The sequence below is a fragment of the Homarus americanus genome, unplaced genomic scaffold (genome assembly GCF_018991925.1).
Source record: "Homarus americanus isolate GMGI-L3 unplaced genomic scaffold, GMGI_Hamer_2.0 scaffold41366, whole genome shotgun sequence".
Lineage (NCBI taxonomy): Eukaryota > Metazoa > Arthropoda > Malacostraca > Decapoda > Nephropidae > Homarus > Homarus americanus.
This window is the reverse complement of record NW_024723541.1, coordinates 5782347-5805077: the sequence shown is the minus strand read 5'-3', so window position 1 is coordinate 5805077 and position 22731 is coordinate 5782347. Positions and strand designations below refer to the sequence as shown.

Genomic DNA, 22731 nt, shown 5'->3' with positions numbered 1-22731 from the left:
TCTGGAACTACCAAGAACATTTTTCCATTACCAGAAACATTCTGGGGATGAGGGATTATTTCTGGATTTCAGAGAATCGACTCGTTACCCGGAAAACTCTCATTCACGGAAGTGCTCTTCACCAATTGTTCCGGCTAACAGAGATATCACTGTATTTGGTGTTTTACCCCTAATAGAATTTGGGTTGCTAACCCCTGGCTTAATGCTGGCCTGTAACAAGACACATAAGCTAGACTAGGATGGCCTTATTCTGGGCTACTTCAAATAAATATGTTATTGATAGCATAGCCATGCCTAACCTAAATGATAAATCATTTCTCTTATACTACTGATTTAGCCTAGACCCTGGTGTTTTCCTTTCAATGTTTGGGTAATTTGGTCTGAATTTGCTTGAAGTTCATCAAGAAAAGCATTAATGAAAAACACTGTCCAGGCTAAAGGTCCATAAGAGTCCCAGCCCTGACATGGTGCATCCTAGAGTGCTAAGAGAATTGTGCAACGAGCTTGCCGAGCCCCTGAAGATCCTGTTTTGTAAATGCCTGGATGAACAAAAGGTCCCCAGTGAATGGGAAGTGGCTTATGTGAGTCCTATCTTCAAGAAGGGCAATCGTCACTCCATGAACAACTATAGACTGGTGAGCCTGACCAGCATAATATGTAAAGTACTTGAGAGTATTATCAGAGATGCCGCGATGGAACATCTAATTCGAAACAACATTGTAAAGGATTGCCGACACGGTTTTATGCCTGGGCGCTCCTGCTTAACACAATTGCTCAAGGTATTGGATATTTGGACCCATATTCTGGAACGGGGTGGTAATATCGACAATATTTACCTAGATTTTGCCAAGGCTTTCGCCAGCGTACCCCATGAAAGGCTGAAAATCAAACTGGAAGGGTACGGAATTCGGGGAAATGTCCTAGCGTGGATAGAAGACTTTCTACATGACCGCAAGCAGTGTGTGGTGATTAATGGCATGAAATCGTCATCCGTACCTGTCACAAGTGGGGTACCACAGGGAAGTGTATTGGGCCCGCTGTTGTTTGTTTGTTTCATAAATGACATGCCTGATGTTGTACACTCCTCCATACAAATGTTTGCCGATGACGCCAAGTTATTTCGGGAAATTAAGAACCAAGCGGACTGTGAAGAGCTGCAGAAGGACCTCTGTGAGCTCCAGAAATGGTCGAAGAAATGGTTGCTGAGATTCAATGTCACGAAATGTAAGAGGATGCACCTGGGGCGTACCAACGGTAAGGAGGCGTATCATATGTCCCAACGGGATGAAGAAACTGAACTAGTTGAGACTAAATGTGAGAAGGACCTAGGTGTGTATGTTGACAATGAGCTGAAGTTCTCGGGCCAGTGCGAGAAGAAGGTAAATCAGGCAAATAAATTATTGGGTCTTATAAGAAAGTCGTTCAGATATCTAGACGGTCCGTCCCTCGTAATGATCTTCAAGAGTGAAGTGCTTCCCCATCTGCAGTACTGTCACCCCGTCTGGTCCCCGAGATATGCTAGGGACTGTCAGTAGGTTGAAAATGTTCAAAGGAGGGCCACCAGACTGGTGACTGCACTTCGGCACCTCAGCTACCCTGAGAGATTGGAGCGCCTGAACTTGCCTAGCTTATACTACAGACGGGCAAGGAGTGACCTAATTGAGGTGTAGAAGCATCTCAGGGAGCACTACTCAGTCGAGTGTCCTTACTTGGAGCTGGTGGACGCTCGCCCCACAAGGGGTCACAGCTCAAGATTGAAGAAGCCGCAAGTCCAGAAAACCGTGAGGGCAAACTTTTTCGGAGTGAGGGTTGTAAACTCTTGGAACAATCTACCAGAAAGTGTTGTGACGGCACCGAGTGTGAGCTCTTTCAAGACAAGACTTGACCAACACTGGAGCAGGTTCAGGTACATTCAGGAGCCGGTGCATGCCCAGTACTTGCCAACAGTGCATGACAGAGACGTGACCGATCGCCCGGGCGGCTAACGAGCCGATCAGTGGTGAAGAGGATAAAAGTAAAGTAAATCGCATTAGCCTTAAAGTTTCTAAAATTAATACTCTACCCTAGGCTACAGTTGATGGAAAGACTGGAACTAGACCTAAGGTAGCTGTTAGACAAAGTGTCTCACTGACATCCTGACACTCACTAAATTTGCCATGTACACATTCTCTAACCTAACCTAACCTAACCTAACCTAACACCTCACAACAAACCTAACAAACAAACACTCTAACTAAACCTAACCTAACCTAACATAACATAACATAACATAACATAACATAACATAACATAACATAACATAACATAACATAACATAACATAACATAACATAACATAACATAACATAACATAACATAATAAAATAATAAATAACATAACATAATCAAATCAAATCAAATCAAATCAAATCAAATCAAATCAAATCAAATCAAATCAAATCAAATCAAATCAAATCAAATCAAATCAAATCAAATCAAATCAAATCAAATCAAATCAAATCAAATCAAATCAAATCAAACCTAACCTAACCTAACCTAACCTCTAACTTATTGGTATAATTTCCTCTTTAAATATTCTTCATGTTTTAACTAAATTAACTAGGCCCCCAAGTTTAAACATTTATTTGGCTAAGACTGAAAAAGCAGTTATATAGGCCCCAAGCTTAATCAAGTTCATTGCAATCCATATTTTATGCTCAATATCATTTAATTTTTGCTAGCCTATGGACATTTAGAGCCTTTCATGTTATCATAAGCCATATACATAAGATTGAATATTAGAAAAACAAGGCAAAGTCTTGGCATGAATGTTCACTTGACCTCATATTTGGCTTTCATTACGGAGGGATATGTCCGGCTATACAACAATAATAAGTTCTATCTGCAAGTTTACTCAGTCATAAAAAATATTTGTACCCTAAGTGTGGACAATACAAACATTCTGTTTTGGTGAAAATTACTTAAAAAGTTGTAAGAAAACAAAAGATGCGTCTCTTCCAAAACTGCAACAAATAGAAACACTCAAGCCTCTTCTTATCATAAAAAAAATTGTATGAAAAAGACAAACTGAAATATTACATTTTAGTACGTATACTGTATTGATGTGCAAAACATTTTCTTCATTATTCTATGATAAAACAAGTCTAATAAGCATTATTATAACATATATTATTATTATTTTTTATGCAATCGGGAAATAGCGACTACCATATCCAGGTTGAGAGTGTTACAGTACCTAAGGAGGTGCTGTAAGTTATGCGCTAGATTATGGGGTCACTTACGGAGTTCGATGCCAAATATTTGTTTTGAGTATACCGATGGAGACTGTGAGTCCAGTTACGGGGTAAACAAAGAGATACAGTCCGGTAAATGTTTTTGAGTATGCGGCCCCAGGAATATACAGTACTGTACAGTACTACCGTGCAATAGCTCATCTGGAATCAAATGTGATTTTGGGGGAAAAATTAATTATTTTCCAATAATTTCTATTAAAGTGGCACCAAATGAACCTAAATAATATGGAAATTATGGTGAAATTGCATACTGTCAGTATAAAGGGATTGTGGTCTGCCGAGCAGGATGTGGGGCGTTGCCCTCCTTCCCTCCGCCACCAAACGTAGTTTTGTATCTTCATAAAATTCATATCTTATTCCTATAATTCATTCATCTTAATCTATTTCATAATATATTTCTATAATAATAATGGACTTGGGAACCATATGGTTAATTTACATTACGGTAATTCCCAATTCAAATTAATCCATTTCTGAAAAATATACGAATTAAGTCAAAATCCAAATAATAACGATCCAAATTAAAGAAGGTGCAGTGAACAGCATTGATCAGACTTAATTTGTAATCATAAACCTCTAAGTTTGAAATCTGTGTCAGGATCATGCTGGAGGACAATCTCCCAGGAAACATTTGTAGCATTTCCCCCAAAATGCTGTGGAATATGTACAGTATATGTATGTGATCAAACACTTTCTAGAGACCATTGTTTCATTACATATTCAAACATGAGTAAGTATGTGGGTAATGACAAAGCCCCCCCTAGCCTTTCGACTTTTGAGGGAAGGAAAACCATTTTCCAAGTCTTTCAAATTATCATCCCCTTCAAGTGAGAAACATATAGCTAATGGTGTGGATATCTCAAATAAGAAGAATCAGAAGAGGAATCAATATCTTATCACCCAAAAAAGGTAGAATTCTAGGATCATGTGACTAGGGCTGGTGATAGCAGTGTTCTATACCTGTACAGTAAAATCTCGATGATACGAGTAGTTACGTTCCTTGGAGTCTGCTCGTATAGCAAAAACTCATAAAACGGAGGGAATAATACATGGGTTTAAATAGGGATGTGTTCCCAAGCACCAAGCAGAGCGACGACAGTAAATAAATGTGATTCAGTATGAGCGGATGGACTTGGATAGCAGATTCAAACACTGGAGAAGGGAGGTGGTGGCAGGGGGGAGGACGGTAGGGGAGGGGTGAGCGGCCTGGTTGAGTAATTCTCAAACACGTCTCTGCTCATCTACATCATGAGAGATGTCACTGACCAAGTCACTGCTTGTTCCGCCTACTCGGCTCGGTAAACTGAGGTGCACTGTAGCCAAGTTAGACTTGTCACAGCAGTCAGCAGGCAGGTTACTGGGCCAAGCTGTGAGGTGTTATGGTTGTTTTTCAACTCATATTTTAGGCTCGATATACAGTCGACCCACATTAAAACAGACTAATAAGGGGGGAAAGGGTGTCCGTTTTAGCCGATTGTCCGAATTAACCGATTTAGGGGTTAATATTGCATAATATTGCATTATACAGCTACAGTCGGCCCTTCACATACGCGGGTTTAGCATTCACAGATTTGCAAATATGCGGATTGCCCCGCCGGAGGAATATTCTGTACATTGAAGTAATTGAAGTACATTCATATCGCGCGCCATTCAACTCGCGCGCGACACCGAACACGGGACACCGCCCGCTCCCGCAACCTCACACACACACACACACACGCATAGCTCTCCCTCACTCAGTCAGTCTCGCTGTAACCACGCTTGTGTTGACATCAGCATTGTAGTTGCAAAAATATTACATTTCCGTGAATGTATTATATCAAGCACAATATGAATAGAATATCACTAATATAAGAGTATTTTAACCGAAAACTACTAAAAAAACGAGTAACATATCTTGAACATTGGAAGGTTAGGTAAAGTCTCTTGTTTTCGTCATGTATTTTATCCTATTTTACATTGAAATACATCACGTTTCAGCAAAACTACTATTTATTTCTGAGAATATATTCATTCAGGCACAGTTTAGGTAAAATATACATGTGCTGTAACATTTTTTTAATTGAAAACGATTCGAAAAACACGTACCCTCTAGCCCTGTTCAAGGAGAAGACTGGGAGGAGCTGTTTGGTGCTTAAGACGATGACAAGGAAAATGATTTTGATGGATTTTAATGAAAATATTCAGAAAGACCCTGGCACTGTCAAGGAAAGTGGCTGCTGAAGGCTTCCGGGACATGGCAGAGGACGAGATTAAGGAGCTAATTGAAGAGCACAACACTGAGCTGACCGAGGAGGATCTACAGGAGTTAGTAGACTCAGGCAAGGATGAGGAAGCCAAAGGGAAAGAGGATGAGGAAGAGGAAGAGCACCAAGAAATAACGTTGGAGAAGTTGGGGGAGATGACCAGGAATATTGAGGCACTGAAAAACCTGGCCTATAGTATGGACCCCTCCACGGTGCATGCCCTGAAATTCATGCGAAGGATGGATGACGTTTTCGCTCCATACAAAAACATCATGGAAGAAATGAAAGAAAGAGACGACAACTCCCCATCACCATGTTCTTTGATCACCGAAGGAGAGATTTAACACCAATCACTGGCGGCAGTGAGGAAGCAGCTGAATCCACCGTTGCCCCCACTTCACCACCCGTTATGGAATTGAGTGACGATGACCCCCGTCCTCTCGCCGAGGATAGGAACTGTACAGTAAAGTGAAGTTTTTATCTCTTTTTTCTTATTAGCTTTTCTTGCCATGTTTATTGTTTGTAAAAATGTACAGCACAGTACAGTTCAGTACTGTACATAGGAAGTGGAGGTGCAGTTATTCACAAAACATTTGTGTTTGTTGTCGGCAGTAGTGACGGTGGAGGTGGAGGAGGCGTAGGAGGGAGCGAGTTGGGAGGAGTGGTGACCTTGGACGCGGGAGCAGGGACGAGTGGAGATGCCAGCCAGTACATTAAGGGTGTATTAATTGTTTTTATAGCTATTTTTGCATTTTAATATTAATTACTGTACATTACGTTTCAACAAAACTACCATTTATTTCTGAGAACATGGAAATGTAGTATTTTTGCTGAAATGATGTACGTATTACAGTGGAAAGTGACGAAAGCAATGACTCGCTTTCAGTTGTGGGATTATAAGGCTAATGATAGGATAGAAAATTATTGTAATACAGTATGAGTACAGTACAACAGTTTTTTAACTGAAAACCATTCGAAAAGCGATTACGGTAGACTCTTTTGAACAATGAAAGAAAGCGAAAGTCAATGTTTTCATAATTTTATCCCACTTTCCACTGTACAGTAATATGTACGTCATTTCAGCCAAAATATTACATTTCCACATTTATTTCTGAGAATATATTCATTCAGTCACAGTTAAGGTAAAATATGCTTGTGATGTAATATTTTAATGAAAATACGGTATCGTAGTTTTCTTTTGTATCAAATTTAATTAACAAAGATTGATGTTTCAAATGTAATGAACAAAAATTTATGTACAGTATCTATAAATAAACTTTAACAAATGAATACTTTGTTTTACATCGTCCTGTGTATACCATACCATGGATTTGGCTACTTAGGGCTAGCTATGATGACGCAAGAGACTGCCCTGGCGACTGTACCGACACTCACAGCTGGTGGTGCGTTGGTGCGTCGTTTCCATTGTTTACTGGTAGTTACTGGTAAATATTTTTCAACCTAACGAAACTATTACCCTTTTAGAGGTCGACCCCCAATTTTTTGCAAAATAATTTGGTCTTAAAAACTCAAACTACACACAGGTATATACGGTAAATAAGGACATGGGGGGCCAGGGGTTTTTTTTTGGGGGGGGGGCAGCAAAAGTACACGGATTTTTAACATTCATGGGTATCTCTGTTACCTAACCCCCACGTATGTTAAGGGCCGACTGTATGTGTATGTTTATTTGAGTGCCCCGTCATAGGAGTCCGTTTTCTCTCACTTCAGGATGCCTGAGTCATCCGTTTTCTCTTAATCTTAGAGTGCAGTACACCAGTGACTTCTTTATTTCTTAGTAATGACACAGAATTTGAAATTGCAACTGGGGTTGCAATTGTTGTAGGCAACTTTGGTATGTCTGATTACAGTTGGAATATTCAAGATCCATTGTGAGTGATGTTCAAAGCTTCAACTGACTTTATGGTTGGTAAAACTTGTCAAGTCTGTCAGTCTGAATGGCATGTGTGAGGCCTTGTGTTTGTACAACCACTAAATACCTGTATATAAATATATAATGTTATGGTAATTATCAGAAACACATAGGCATGACGAGGTTTATTACAAAGTGATGAAAAGGATACTGTAAAGTGGGTAGTCCACAAAACATGTAGCTATGTCTCTCTTTATTTGAGTGCCCCGTCAAAGAAGTCCGTTTTCTCTCACTTCAGGATGCCTGAGTCGTCCGTTTTCTCTTAATCTTAAGAGTGCAGTACACCAGTGACTTCTTTATTCCTTAGTAATGACACAGAATTTGAAATTGCAACCCCAATTGCAACTGGGACAATCCCAGAACCAGAAATTTGATATGGACAGTTCAGATTTTGTCCGATTTATCCAAAATCCGTATTAAAGGGGTCCGAATTAACGAGGGTCGACTGTACGTAACGTTCTTCATTTATTTTTACTCATTAACTTGCACACATCATCTTAAATAAATATTGTGAAAAAAGTAAAGGAAATAATTGTCCTAAGACCAAACCTGTACTGTACTCAAATGTGTTAAGTTAATTACTAAAAATTTTATGTCTAGTGCAAACTATGGAATGTTTGTACTCAAATTAATCATTATCTTACAAGAATTACAGCAATGTAAGTCATATTCTGCTAAGTCAATTCAGTGATTTTTATAAGCAATAAACTTTAACTTCCTCTATAAGACTGACAAATACGCACTAGGTAACCTTCGCCGCCTGGCTATCAACACCTCCCCCTCCCCCATCCTCCCAGCCAAGGTGAAGTTCGTTTTATGCTTAAAGTTTGTATCTTATAAAATGTTGCTGACTAGACTTAGCAGAATATAAATTGCAATGCTGAAATCCTTGTAAGATCGTGATTAATTTGAGTATAAACATCACATAGTTTGCACAAAAGATAATTTTTTTTAGTCCTAGTGTAGTACATAGTGAGTACTGTACAGTAATATGTTGATCAAATTTATGGACTTTTCACAGGAAAATGTCTTTAGTACAACTAATCCCAGTGGTCACCGTACTCGCTTCTCATATCATCGAACAATAATGCTCGTACTGTAGCGAATATAAGGTGCAAATTCCAAAAGGGATATCGTCAAATTCTCCTATAAAGAATGCTCGTATATCGAGAGCCCCCTGTACACGGTATGTTCATCGAGCTTAAAGTAAATCCTGAGTACTGTATAAGATAAAACATTTGAATTGTGTGTAAAATGTCATTTTTAGTGGTTAACAAAAATCTACACACTAATCCACAAACCCCATTTCTAGTTATAGGGCAATATGTCTGATTCCAATAATTGTATTTATATTTTTTAACAACAGCCCAACTCATTTTTACCTCTGAGAAAGCATATACAGTACAGTACTGTTATACTGCATAACTCCTAGAAAGTCACAGATCACATTGCATATTATCCAAACACTGATTATGACTATAGCTCTGGGCGGCGCTAATCTCAACGGTTGGGTGAGGCAAGGTTACATTAACAAGAATTAAATGACGAGTGCAATACGTCGAAGATGAGGTAAACTAGCACACCTGTATTCGTTCCGGCAGTGAAGACCCAAGCACCCGTTGTTTTGGCAGCCTTCAATAAGCCTTTCCTGATCACTTTTTTGAGTTTAGGCTGGAGATCAAAATTTGTTTTGCCACCTTGTACAGTAATGAGTAGCTTTGGAAGGTCCAGACCCCACTCTCCCGTCAGAAGCTGCAGGATGTGCTCTGGTCTTGTGTCGTGAGCCAATCTAACATACTGAAATGAAAACCAAGGTAAATAAAAACATTGTGTGACAGGTTTGAATGATAGACCAGGTTCTTTGGAGACTTTACTCTTGCAGCGTCAGACAGTCACTGGTAACCCGGAGCTGCCACAGACAAACTCCTGCCTCCACACATGGGAAAACATATTGTACGATAATACTCCATCTCACAATCTCACACATTGCAATCTGCATATTCCTCTAAATAATATGATGAATGTACCAAAAAATCTTGAGAATACATTTGAGAAATCAATGGATGTACAGTACAGTATATACTGCACATAAAATAAAATACAATATTAACAAGGACTGTGTACTTCTGTATTGTCTTCATCTATTAGTAATTTATGTCTACTTTAGGTGTACATTTCTTCACATGAGAAAGCAAGAGATACTAGCAGAAAACTGTTAAATCAAACATAAATTACCGGTACATTGTAATGAACGTCATAACAAAGAACAGACTTACTGCCCTAATGGCTCTTAAGTTGATACAGTAGGTGGTGGAAATGATATGAATAAAATAACCAACTAAAAAAATAAACAGGTCTCATTATAAAGACAAACTCATTTGCTTTAATGTTTTCAATTAACTTCTATACCAACAGCTGTTCATATGCATCTGTCATTCCTACTTCATATCCACCTACACATTTATTCCAACTGTCAGTTCTCTATTTTACAAGAAAAATACTGTACAAGTATGTTATGGGGGGGGCAAGAAGGTTATCAATATCAGCTGCTTATGTCTATAATGAGAAGTTACCATGATCACTCACTCTGCCCTCTTTAATGTTTACAAAAAGGTACTGTACAGAATAAATATTTTTAGTTAAGATGGTGCAAAATGGTATACAATTAGTTACACTGGATGTGCCACACAAGTCAAAATTATGGTCCTCCACACTATAGCCATTCTTAGGGTGATAATCTGAACCATCCCAAGATATAAATTTAAACTATAATTTTGATCGACTCAACTTCCAATTGTTAACATTTCAAGTTTGTGACTCCTGTAAAGAGAATGAAACAGTGAACTTTCATGTCACTGCACCCAAGGGCACTGGGGCACATAACAGCCACTTTCTAGCATTTAAATACCATCTGCCCAGGGTTTAAAAGACTTCATCCCCTACTGGCCAGATTATCCCCTACTGGCCAATCGTCCCCTACTAGCTAGATTATCTCATACTGGACAGATCATCCACGACTGGCCAGATCATCACAGTTCTGGATGTATCCCACAACTGTTGTAATGTATTTCTTGTAGATCTGCAGTTGCCAGAAGCTTCACAGAGGCAATGTATGCATTTCAGACACATGTTCATCAGTACTGATTGAACAATGGCTGAGTCAAGACGTACAGTTGTGGAAAAAATAATTTGGTCGGGAGGGAGATTATTGTTAAAAGTCACTCTTTACACACTATAATTTGTTTTTGTTTTTTTTTAATTCTGAAGCAAATAAACCTTACACCTCACACTAAGAATGCACAGTAAATAGCCAAATACGTACACCAAAAAAACAACAGAAATGGCATAACAGTTGAATGATTGAAGAGACTTTTCACTGCCACCCTGATATGACGTTGCACTCTCCCCTCCCTCCCTCCCTACCGAGTCTTTTTGTTACAACTTCAGTAGTACTGTATATATCTTCCACTCATGTGATGTCCAACAAGGATGGAAACTGACTCTATTCATTTTTATTCAGGAGATGAGGACGACCCTCCCATGCATAGTGAAAGGGATATCAGTGAATTATGGTGACTTTCCTCAAGATTCAATTTGTGAATCTAGTTAATGTGTATCTGCTTGAATCATATAGTACTGTAACCTGTACAGGTATTCCTCATTATCCGAATGTTCACTGCCCGAAATTTGGTTTAAACTAAAATCTAAATCTTATACAGATCTCTTTTTTACTAACTGAAAGTGATCCTCACTTATCCTAAAGATGGTCTGATCAAAAATTCAAATCACTCCGAGGTGAGCCCGGACTGCCCTCTGATAAGTTATGTATCAGCTATATCGAGTACAGTGGTCCCTCGGTTAACGAGCACAATCCATTCCAGGAGGTTGCTCGTTAACCGAAAAACTCGTTAACCGAAACCATTGTTTCAATGGGTTTTTGGGTAATTTGTTCCAGCTCACCGAAAATTGACTAAATTCAACAAAAAAGGTAGAAAAGTTCACTTACTTTGAGGTGTGTATGTAGAAGGCTCCTGGATGATGATGATGATGATGATGTGAATTTGAAGTAGGAGGTGCAGGAGGAGAAGGGAGAAGAGAAGGAAGTGGAGGTGGAGGAGAAGCATTTTACTGCTTCTTGGAAGGTGAGTCACCTTCCACGAAAATGTCGGGAACCTCTGGACTAACAGATTCTCCACCATGAACATCCTCTCTCCTTCTTGAAGTGGAAGGCTGAGGGCTAGCATCTTGTTCCCTCTGCCTTTTACTGAAGAAAGTTTCAATTGTGGTCTGTGGGGCATCTCTCCTCCTCACCATTAACTTATGTTTAAAGAAGGAGACCATTTTGTCCTCAACATGACACAAAGTTATTTCAGATTTTTCCACATCTGGGTGCCTTGAAGCCAGTTTCCTGAACTTCTCCCAGTAGTAAATAACATCTTTCAACTCTGAAGTTAACATATGGTCATCACTTTCCTTTTCCTCCTCACCATTGTCAGCCTCTAACATCTCATCCAGTTGCTACAAGTCTTCAGGAGGAAGTTCCTCCTCATGAGACATCACAAGCTCTTCGACATCATCCTCCTCCACTTCAAGGCCCAATGACTGACCAATGGACACAATCTCCTGGTCCAACTCTGTGTCATCCTGAAATCCCTCAAAATCATGGACTACTGGTGGCCACAGTGCTTTCCATGAAGAATTGAGGGATCTAGTGGAGACTTCTTGCCATGATTACACAATCAATTTTACAGCCTCCAGGATGTTGAATTGTGTCTTCCAGAACTGTTTCAGTGTTAGTTCAGGATCATTGGAAGTTGCCTGATGACACCTAAACATTTTCTTCATGTACAACTTCTTGAAGTTGCTGATCACATTCTGGTCCATTGGCTGTATGATTGATGTAGTATTGGGAGGCAAAAACAACACTTTCACAAAGTCAAATTGAGACTCCAAAGTTCTGGCAAGTTCAGGGTCATGCCCAGGGGCATTATCGATGAGGAGAAGAGCCTTTAAAGGGAGTTTATTGGTGGTTAGGTAGCTCTTCACAGAAGGGCAAAACACCTCAACAGCCCATTCATTAAAGAGCTGTCTTGTCACCCATGCCTTACGGTTGGACTTCCAATAAACTCCAAGCTTTCCTCTGACCACTTTTTGTTGTTTGAACACCCTGGGGTTATCAGAGTGGTAGACAAGCATAGGCTTCAGTCGGAAATCTCCTGAAGCATTGGCACCAAGCAATGGAGTGAGACGGTCTTTCATGGGTTTATGCCCAGGTAAGGAGGCTTCATCTCGGGTGATGAATGTTCTTTTGGGTATCTTTTTCCAAAACAGCCCAGTTTCGTCCACATTGAACACTTGCTGTGGAAGATAATTTTCTTCTTCCATCAGTTTTTTAAACTCCACTAAAAACTTTGGTGCCCCTTCCTTATCAGCACTAGCTGCCTCACCATGCCTAACAACACTAAAAATTTCACTTCTTTTCTTAAATTTTTCGAACCAGCCTTTGCTGGCCCTAAAACCTTCAACTTCTGTGCCTGAAGAACTAGGTTGATCTGTCTTTAAATGTTTGTTAATCTCCCTGGCTCTTTCACAAATAAATTCAGTAGAAACTGAATCACCTTTCATCTGTTTTTCCCTAATCCAGATGAGAAGTAACCTCTCTGTTTCTGCAATTAGGGATCTACTTTTAAACACTGGTAGATTTGTCTCTCACTTTCACTTCTTTAAATTTGTCTTTCTGTGCAAGAATTGTCGACACAGTTGATGTCGACATGCCATATTCTTTGCATAGCGCATTTGTCCTAATGCCTTCTTCATGTTTTTTTTATAATTTCCTGCTTGGTTTGGATTGAAATCGCTTTTCTTGATCTCTTAGGCCCCATGCTGGATTCAAACAATCTCAACACGTGATATTTTAAGTCTAAACTTGCTGTAAATAAAGAATATTTTCTTTAAAATAACACTGCACTGCGCTATATATTGTCAATATGTAAAATAAATTTCAAAATGACCAATAATTTGCTTAGAAACACAGAAAAAAAGCGTTTAGTTGAAGAGAGTCTCAAGCAAGATGTTACCTCCACTGAAAAGATAGAGAGAGACTAACTCCTGTTTGGTGTGTTGCCAGGCTGGATGGCGCACATAAAACTAGTTTCATTACCTTCAATTATGTTCAATGATTGTTAAAATTACTAAAAAATTTAATATTAAACTTTTAAAATTATTGAATAGTATAAACTTCTTGATACTTTCCTAAAATAGTAAGGAATTTAAGCCCTAGAACCGATTACTGTATTGGAAGACTAATACTACAGCTGGTTGACCGCCAAGTGCAAGCCAAAACTTGTTGAGGTCGGCTCGTAAGAAACTCGTTAATCGAGGGATTGCTCATTAACCGAAGTTAAGAATCTTATGGAAGGTAACTCGTTAACCGAGGCGCTCGTTAACCGAGGGACCACTGTATTTAATAAGTTTAACAATTACTGTACAGTAGTCAGGTCCTAAACTACAGTAGTTAGGTCCTAAATTATAGTAATTATGTAATAATTAGAGCAGTTAAGTAAGTTTTTTGTTTGTGAACTTATTTATTTTTTAAGGTATAATATTGTAATTTTCTTGTTGTTGGGAAGTAACTGTTTTTCCCATTTGTTGTTATTTGCTATATGAAAATTTGCTATGTGAATGGTTTTCAAGGCACCTAACCCATTCAGATAATGAGGGATACCTGTACAGTATCTTTAATATTATTTTTGAAGTGCAACTTCAACACTTCATATCTCACCTATAACATTAGTAAGTTACATAACTTCTCCTTCTTGGAATTTAAAATGATAAGACTCAATGTTTTTACAAAGTTTTCTTTAAACACAGTATGTAGTACTTGATATTGACCCAGCCAATGGTTATGACCAGAAGTTGCAATTGCTGTCTGTTATCGCCGCTAGCTTCAGCTACACAGTGCCTTCAGCACCTCCACTCAGCACTGAGTGCCTCAAAGCACCTCAACCGATGTGTCTATGAGTGTCACTGATTTACATCGACCCACACTTGTTTTGACTGTAACCGCCTTAGTTAAGGAATGATTGAAACCCACCTTTTGCCGCACTCAGTATTTATTGATATGGTCAAAAACCTGCAGAAAACAAGGCGTTCATTCGTACTACATGGTGATCCATCTGATCTATAATTTGTTAGTCTCACTCAATTTTATCTTAACTACATAAGATCATTAAGCATAATGACATAATACAAAGTTCATAACTCTATTAATCTTAGTTGCACTTCATTCCTCTTTGTCTTATTGCTCCAGATAAGGCAGAAAACAAGTAGGCATAATTAGTCCACAATATTTCAGTACTGAGGGTTACGTCATCATGTAGGCTGTACTTGCAAGTGTGGGTCGATGTAAATCAGTATGGTGTTCCAAGAGACAACAGTACTGCTGTGTAAATTGTCTTAGGACAAACTCAGGGACAGGATTGCAAGATGGTATGTTCAATACTGCCAGCAGAGGAGTGATGCTCACAGTATGGCTGTAGAGAGTGATCTGCATCAGGGAGGCCAGACAGTCACACCACCTGCAGAACTGCCTATTCAGCAGAAACCAGGACCACTCCGCTGTAAACATCACCTCAGCTCTTTCCTCTCCTTTATCTTCAATACTCTCAAAACTAAACTACAGTATTTCTAACAATTTAGTAACACTCCATGCGGTTCCCCGCTGGCGGTAACACTCTGAAACGCTTGTTCTATGGCTGCGACATTTATAAATATCTGGGAGTCACAACACCTCTACAGTCTACAAGGTGAGGTCGCGGCGTACGTGGTCGTAGGCTGAGAAATTTATGTTTGTTTGGGTAAGGTGACACTCATAGACACATCGGTTGAGGTGCTTTGAGGCACTCAGTGCTGAGTGGAGGTGCTGAAGGCACTGTGTAGCTGAAACTAGCGGCGATAACACTGTCCACAACGGGATTACCGGGTAAGTCATTTTGGGGAATTTAATGAATATCAATGATCCTATTCTCCCTTACCCCACCTTTCACATAAGTTCACTTTGATCATCACAAACAGAATAATGATTATCTTGACTCCTGCTTGGTACATACAGCTGTACTGGATAACTTTGAGATGGATCTTGGATCATTACTGTGCTGTACTGTACCTGCTTTTGTAATGTCACTATTTTAAATAGCTACTACTACTACTTTGCTGTCACTCGGAATCGAGTATGATGATCATCCAGCTATGATACAATGATATGAGTTTTAAATAGCACACATATGTGCACATACTACATCACTTACTAATTACAAATGTGAATAGTATGACTTTGCCCTTGATATACAGTACCTGTATCAGAGAATGTTTACAAAACATAGTCCTTTCTTACCTGTGCCTTGGTGGGATGTGCACCACCCTGAAACTCAAGAGTGCCATATGCATCTGTTGGGAGAAGCTGGGTATGTCTGGAGGGACTCCAGTGAATGTCCTCCCCATGACGGAGAGTTGCCGGTGACCCATCACGGTGACACTGCCACAGCTGGCCACAAACACACCTGCAGCATACAGTTCACACATAATGTAGAGTCAAAGACACTAATCTAGGGACAGGGTAAGCGTGGAAATCAGGCCAGTGAAGAGCCGGGATTTGGAACGAGTCTCAAGCTCTCCATCTCCCCCTTTCCCTGACCCTAGATTGGTGTTTCTGACTGTACAATGTCACACTCATCACCAAATTATGATGTCCTATCTTAAGTTGATTTTGTCATCTTCAAATGTCAATGAATGTAAGACTTGTGAAAGAACACAAGCTGTGGATAGCACAGAAATAAAATATAAACAGTGTAAGAAGAAGTATCCAATACATAAAAATTAAATTCAGTAAAAGACAACAGCTAGACTGCCTTATAGTCTGGGTTTACGCGGATATTTTATTCGCGTTTGGCCATTTACGCGGCACCTGTCCAGACGTGCCAATTATTAGTTACGCGGTACATTCCTTAATTTACGCGGCAAGCGGCAGGCAAGCTGCTGATCGCTGACGTCACCGCTGACGTCAGACTCGTGCCGATGACGTCGCGGACTGTGATTGGGCCACGTATCCTTACCATCTACGCACCCCCTCCGCCGTGCGCTGTGATTGGTCTATTTAACCTTGCTTGCCCAGTCAACAAAACATTACCGAGTTCTTCACCCGCCACCCACCACAGCCAGCACAAGCCAGTGATAGTGAGGATATGGACTTTGAGGGGTTTGACAAGGAGGCCCTGCTAGCCTCTGTGGTGGATAGTGATACAGGTGATACAAGTGGTACAGGTGAGGGCCAATAATCTGCCCTCTGCCTCGGAACCAACCCCCCATCCCCAGCTATCTCTTCTACTAACATAAGTGTTAAAAAACCTAATATTATTGATATTTCTCTTAAATATTAATTGTATGTGCATACGATCATAAAATTAAGATGTTATTTTTACTACAACGTACGTAGTGTCGGAAAAAGGGTAGTCTGGCGGTCAGCCCAGTCTCTATTTCAATTAATCCCATATGTTCTGTTATTTTATTTACGTGTTTAACGTTATACGCGGACCTCCATGGGTTAAATTAGCCGTGTAAACCCAGACTATACTGTATACTAAAACTTTACAATCATTTACTATTCACAGTACTTACATCCTTATATAATTTTAAAAGAAAACTCAGGACAGTTATCTATGATTTGTACTAAAATATTACTGCTGTCTAATGGTACAACCTGTTTATAAGTATGTACTGTACTGTACTGTACTGTACAGTAATGTACTTGATTCATTACAATATCTCATATTATTTTACACTGTAACTGCTCATATTTTTTACTACTACAGTACAAGAAACGTTTTTCATTATGCTATGTATAAGTTACCAATACTGTACTGTACTGTACACAGTTCTCCTCCTATTGCACTTAAGTTTACTTCACTCTCTAGATATCAAGTTCAGACTACAAAGCATGGAGCTACATTATACAATACTTAATGAACTGTACTGTACAGTTAGAGATTACTTACACTGTCTGAAGAGCAACACTGCAACAGTAAGTGATACAAATAACATTCTTATTCAGAGAAAATTATTTACTGTACTGTACTGTTATAATATATCCCATGCTGGTATATTAGACCAATGCTGGAAAGGCTCAGTAAAGTATATACTGTACAATACTACACTGACATAGCTGACATGTGTACTGTACAGTACAGATAAACTAAAATATTTAGTCATATAACAATGTTTTCATTGAGTCAAGATGCACCAGTATGTAAATGAGTTTGGAATTTATGCATGTACTGTACGTATTGTACTGTACTGTATATAAATCATGCCTTTAAACCTTCATCAAGCAATATATACCATAAAACATTTTATATATACTGTACTGTGTGTGTGTTTGTACTGTATATACTGTACTATGTGTAGCTATACTATACTGTATATAGTACAGTAGTAGTATATACACTACTGTACAAGTACTGTATATAAACAGCATGGACGATGGAAAAGACTGATAACCTATTAAACAAAGAAGATATTTCTGGACAATACAAATCATATCACTGTACAGTATTTAGTTTATGAAATAAAGTAATACTCCTGTAAAAAAAGAATGACTTATAAATCAAGGCAACGGCATTATTGAACATCCATAAAATCAATCATTCTTGACAGCACAGTACAATAATGTAAAGTTTAAGTAATTTTCAGTCTTATGCAAACCTCATTTACATATTTGCATTTCTTATTAAAGATTGTGATGTTCCTGTACTCAAGGGGTTGGGAGATAAAAATGAAGATTAGTTATGTTGTATGGAAGAAGACATTGTGCCTGTGTCTAGATCTTCATCTGTTTTTCAACATTAATTGATACCAAAGCAGACAGGCTCCAGTACTTCTTTTACTACATACAGTCTCATCTCTATAACCTAACGAGACACATTGATTTACCCAATGTTGTCAAGTTAATGAGCATATTAGTGACCAATTTGCAGCTTAAACTGTCACTAGTCATTTTATGCACAGAATATATACTGTACAATACTGTAAATGAATAATGCTTCCAGTGGATCAGACACTACTGTATAACTTATAATGATGGCCAGTGTTTAATACTGGGAAGAATCCAGACAATTCTAAATGCCAGAAGGGCTTATGTGAGGTACAGTAGCAGTTAGGGTAGTTATAATAAGGTCAAATGGAGAGATACTAAGATTAATCTAAAACTAATAAATATCTTTAAATCACAATACACTGCAGACCATTTCTAAGCTGAACTGTACTATGAATGTGCTGTAATTGTATTCTTACTGAAAATGTGAGCAATAGTAATCAATAAGGATGAAAAACGGTCACTAATTCATTTAAACAATTTGAACTGAAGGGAGAGCTTGATCAGTTTACAATATCAAAAAGTTAAAAAAAATAAAGATAAAAAACAAATGTTTAACACCACAAGCAAATGAATATTTCCCTTCATTCGTTGTGGTCTGTGAACTACTTGATCCCCCATCCAACAGTGGGAGAAGAGAACAGATAATGACACACACTAGATAACACTATAAGGAATAAGTTGCATTAGAGTTTACATACAGTGTAACTAGTAAAAGGATAATTACAGTACTGTACCTGTATAAGATACACAAGTAGTAAAACACCATTAAATGACGACTGTACAGGTGTATTGTATACTCACAAGAATGTGAATAAGGTTTATAAACAAATTCACATAACCCCCCAAAATGTCATACAGTATAAGTATTATGTACAGTATTCACATTCAATAACATATTAAACGAGTCAAATTTGTACTACTGCAGTACTGACACTAATAAACTGTATGAAGAGTGGAAACAGAGTGAGCAGAGGTGACTGTATCACAATTGACATTTACTGTACTGTACTGTACTGTACTATATAAGCTTTCAAGTTCAGAGGACAAAATCTTCACATAAGGCAATGTGAAAAAATTCTGAAAATCAAAGCATCCACTCTTACAAAACCTGGTAGAGTACACCACACAATAAATTCGAAGTACAGTTCAATACATGTTACCTCTGCCTCCTTCCTTTAATGTCCAAATATTGTACTAATATTTAGACCTTTGTGTGTAGTGCCTATCATCTAAGTTCTGTATGATGGATATTCAGCCATTAAGTTGTGAAGTATCTACTGTATTACAAAAAACTAATGTCTATATTACCATGTATAAACACTGTACTGAAAAATAACCAGCTACTCTTGAAGTACTGTATCTCGTACAGTCACAATCCAAAGTTTCGACACCCCCTGGCTGGGTGTTCGCCGAGGCCAGGGTTGAGGTAAGGCTGGGTGATCGGACGCAGACTAGTTCAGCAATGTGGTAACGAGGCACTACGATGGTGAGGTTCACATTCCACCGCCACAACACTACGAGACTCATAGCACAAGAGCACAGGAAAGAACTTATTACGAACTTTGACATGGCATGAACTTGCATAACAAATGCATTCATAACATTGTTGCCACACATAACAATAACATGTTAAGATTGGAGCATGAAAAGCTTTGCCCAATCCCAAAACACTGTCTTGGAACCACTAGATGAGAGTCCTCGTATTACACATGAATCATCAGGGCAGCATATATATAAAGGGTGGCCGGCGGACGAATTTCGTGAAGAGGGAGTGAACGGTCAGTCAACAAGGTGAGGCCTATACATGTATAAATATTACCATAACTCTGGGAATATTATGGTTTCACACATACTAGGAATTCATATAGTCATGTTTACAATATTTAATGGAGTATTTTGGCTTGGAATGTTGCAATTCACATTAATCATGGTATCACCCAAAAAATTTTTGTCTGGTTCGGAGCAGCGACTTTGCCGAAGACCTCGACCCTCAGAGTAGATGCCTGGCCGTGTGTCATCATTAGTGACTATTTCTTGGTCACCTGCCTTGCTTCCTGTCTACTGCAGCCTTTAGATTTTAAATTTCACTTCATAATGTCTTGGATTATGAGAGTCATGGCACAGAGGGTACCAATATTACAACTAGTTACGTATGTGATTATTTTTTATTTTCTACTTGAATGATAAATATCTATGACGTCCTAATCATGGTGTTTGGTAACTTGGAGCTAATTTCCAACAGATATGGATATTCTGGTTGGAGGACGTGGGCTATGTCCACCTACTACTTGAGCCAATCGCCCGGAGGTGATAGCCAACAGAGCTCTGATAGTGGGTCACTATCAGGGTGGAACATCAATGAGTGAAATCATTCTGTAGTAGTGTCACAATACTTTTAGTCCAACATCACGTGATGTTTATCAATACAGGGTATTCATATTTCATAACTGGGTCGAGAACAGCCAAAGTTTCTCATGCCTCACTCTTAACTTGCTATTGTTATGTGTGCCAACAATGTTATGAATGAAGTTTTGTTATGCAAGTGCATGTACAGATGCCGTAGCTACTTCACTCCTGAGCAGTTTCTCCAAGTATATAAGGGATTCATTCATCCTAACTTTGAGTACTGCTCTCATATCTGGGGTGGCTCTTCTTCTGTCCAACTATTAGATAGGGTGGAATCAAAGGCATTTCGTCTTATTAACTCTCCTTTAGTCGACAATCTCTCTTCCCTTTCTCTTCACCGCAATGTTGCTTCACTCTCTCTCTTTTACAGGTATAACCTTTTCGTTCTCTATTTTCAATTTCTTTCTGTTCTTTTTTTTTCCGCCCCCCAGTCCCCGTTGTGGGTCGTTTGACCTGTATTATGGTTTCACACATACTAGGAATTCATATAGTCATGTTTACAATTTGTAAAAATTTCCTTCCATGCTCGTGTGCTGTGAGTCTCGGAGTGTTGTGTTGGTGGAATGTCTGTGTCCCATCACCCAGCCTTACCTCAACCCTGGCCTCGGCGAACACCCAGCCAAGGGGGTGTCGAAACTTTGGATTGTGACTGTACAGTACACAAGAATTTATGAGAAAAAACATTATCACAAGTGACTTATATACCCCCCATTAGTCTTTAGTGGGCAGTAAACTAATGTAAGCAACAGGCCTCCCCAGCTTCATTCTTTAGCAAGCAATGTAAAATCCAGAGATCAATGTGCTATTTGGTCCCCTTTCTCGTAAAGTCTTATGAATTATTAATTTCAAGCATCTTGCTTCAAAATTATTAAGCAGTTCTCAAAAGTAATAAGGAATATTTATATGAATATCAAACCAATGAAAAGGAAAAGAAATACTGTACAGTACTTATAATCACTAATGATCCCATAAAAAAAGAAAATCAAGAATATGCTAAAGAGATCTTTGGATGAGACCATCTCAACTCAAAGGTGGCTCATTAGCAGCATTGAGAAAAGTGGTGTGTGCCACAAACTATGTCAAGTTTTTCATATAGTGTGAGGAATCAGTAAGCTGATCTCTTTAGCTTTACAAGATTAATAAATTACGGGTAAACACGAGAGAAAAAAGAACACCATATAAAAAGCAGCAAATATAAGAATAAAAGAGCTTCATGGATGACTTATATTCACAAGCAATAATCTAATTGGAAATTGCAAATGTAATCAAAATCCTAAAAGTAAATTATGTATGTGTGGATCACAAACCAAAGTTTGTTTGCCTACGCGGTATGTTTCCAATGTCTAGAAAATACGATAGTTATTATTATTTATTTATTTTTTTTACAAAAAATGCATTCTGTTCATTCATAGGAATAAGTAAAATTAGTCTGAAAAATTGGGAGAGAAAGTTTGGTGCATGCTGCAATACCCACATGGTTGGGTCAGTCAACCATGACCTATAATGAAGATGAATCATGCACATTCTGCTATCACTTACTCCAATACACTTCTTCCAGGTCTGACAGCAGAGAAAAGGAGGTAAGGAAAGGAAACAGGAAAATATTATGAAAATTTCTTGTTGATTTTACTGCATTTAATTTAGCTTAGATTCCCCCTATGAAAAGAAAATTCTTATATACAGCACACTATTGTAGATGAATTTGATACTAAACCAATGCTACATCAGCTACAAAATAGGCAACATCCTTTGGTAGCAGTGTTTCATCAGCACCAACAATTTCTCTGTTTTCATCACTAAATAAACTTACAAATTCATTGCTGACAAATTATCAACTCCAATAGTCTCATACAGGTTGAACCTCACTACTCCAGTAGGCTAGGGACCAGACCAATGAAAATTCCAAACCACCGAAACTTTACTTTAG

At 38.6% G+C, this 22731-nt stretch overlaps 1 protein-coding gene across 1 annotated transcript in view; it reads right to left on the bottom strand.

Moving 5' to 3' along the window:
• Positions 1-22731, bottom strand: part of LOC121863605 (transient receptor potential cation channel trpm-like) — a gene marked incomplete at its 3' end in the record, with an annotated part of 120429 nt that overhangs the window by 74520 nt on the left and 23178 nt on the right. Inside the window, 2 exon segments of the mRNA XM_042362333.1 lie at positions 9055-9268; positions 15864-16029. Coding sequence (XP_042218267.1) covers positions 9055-9268; positions 15864-16029 — 380 coding nt within the window.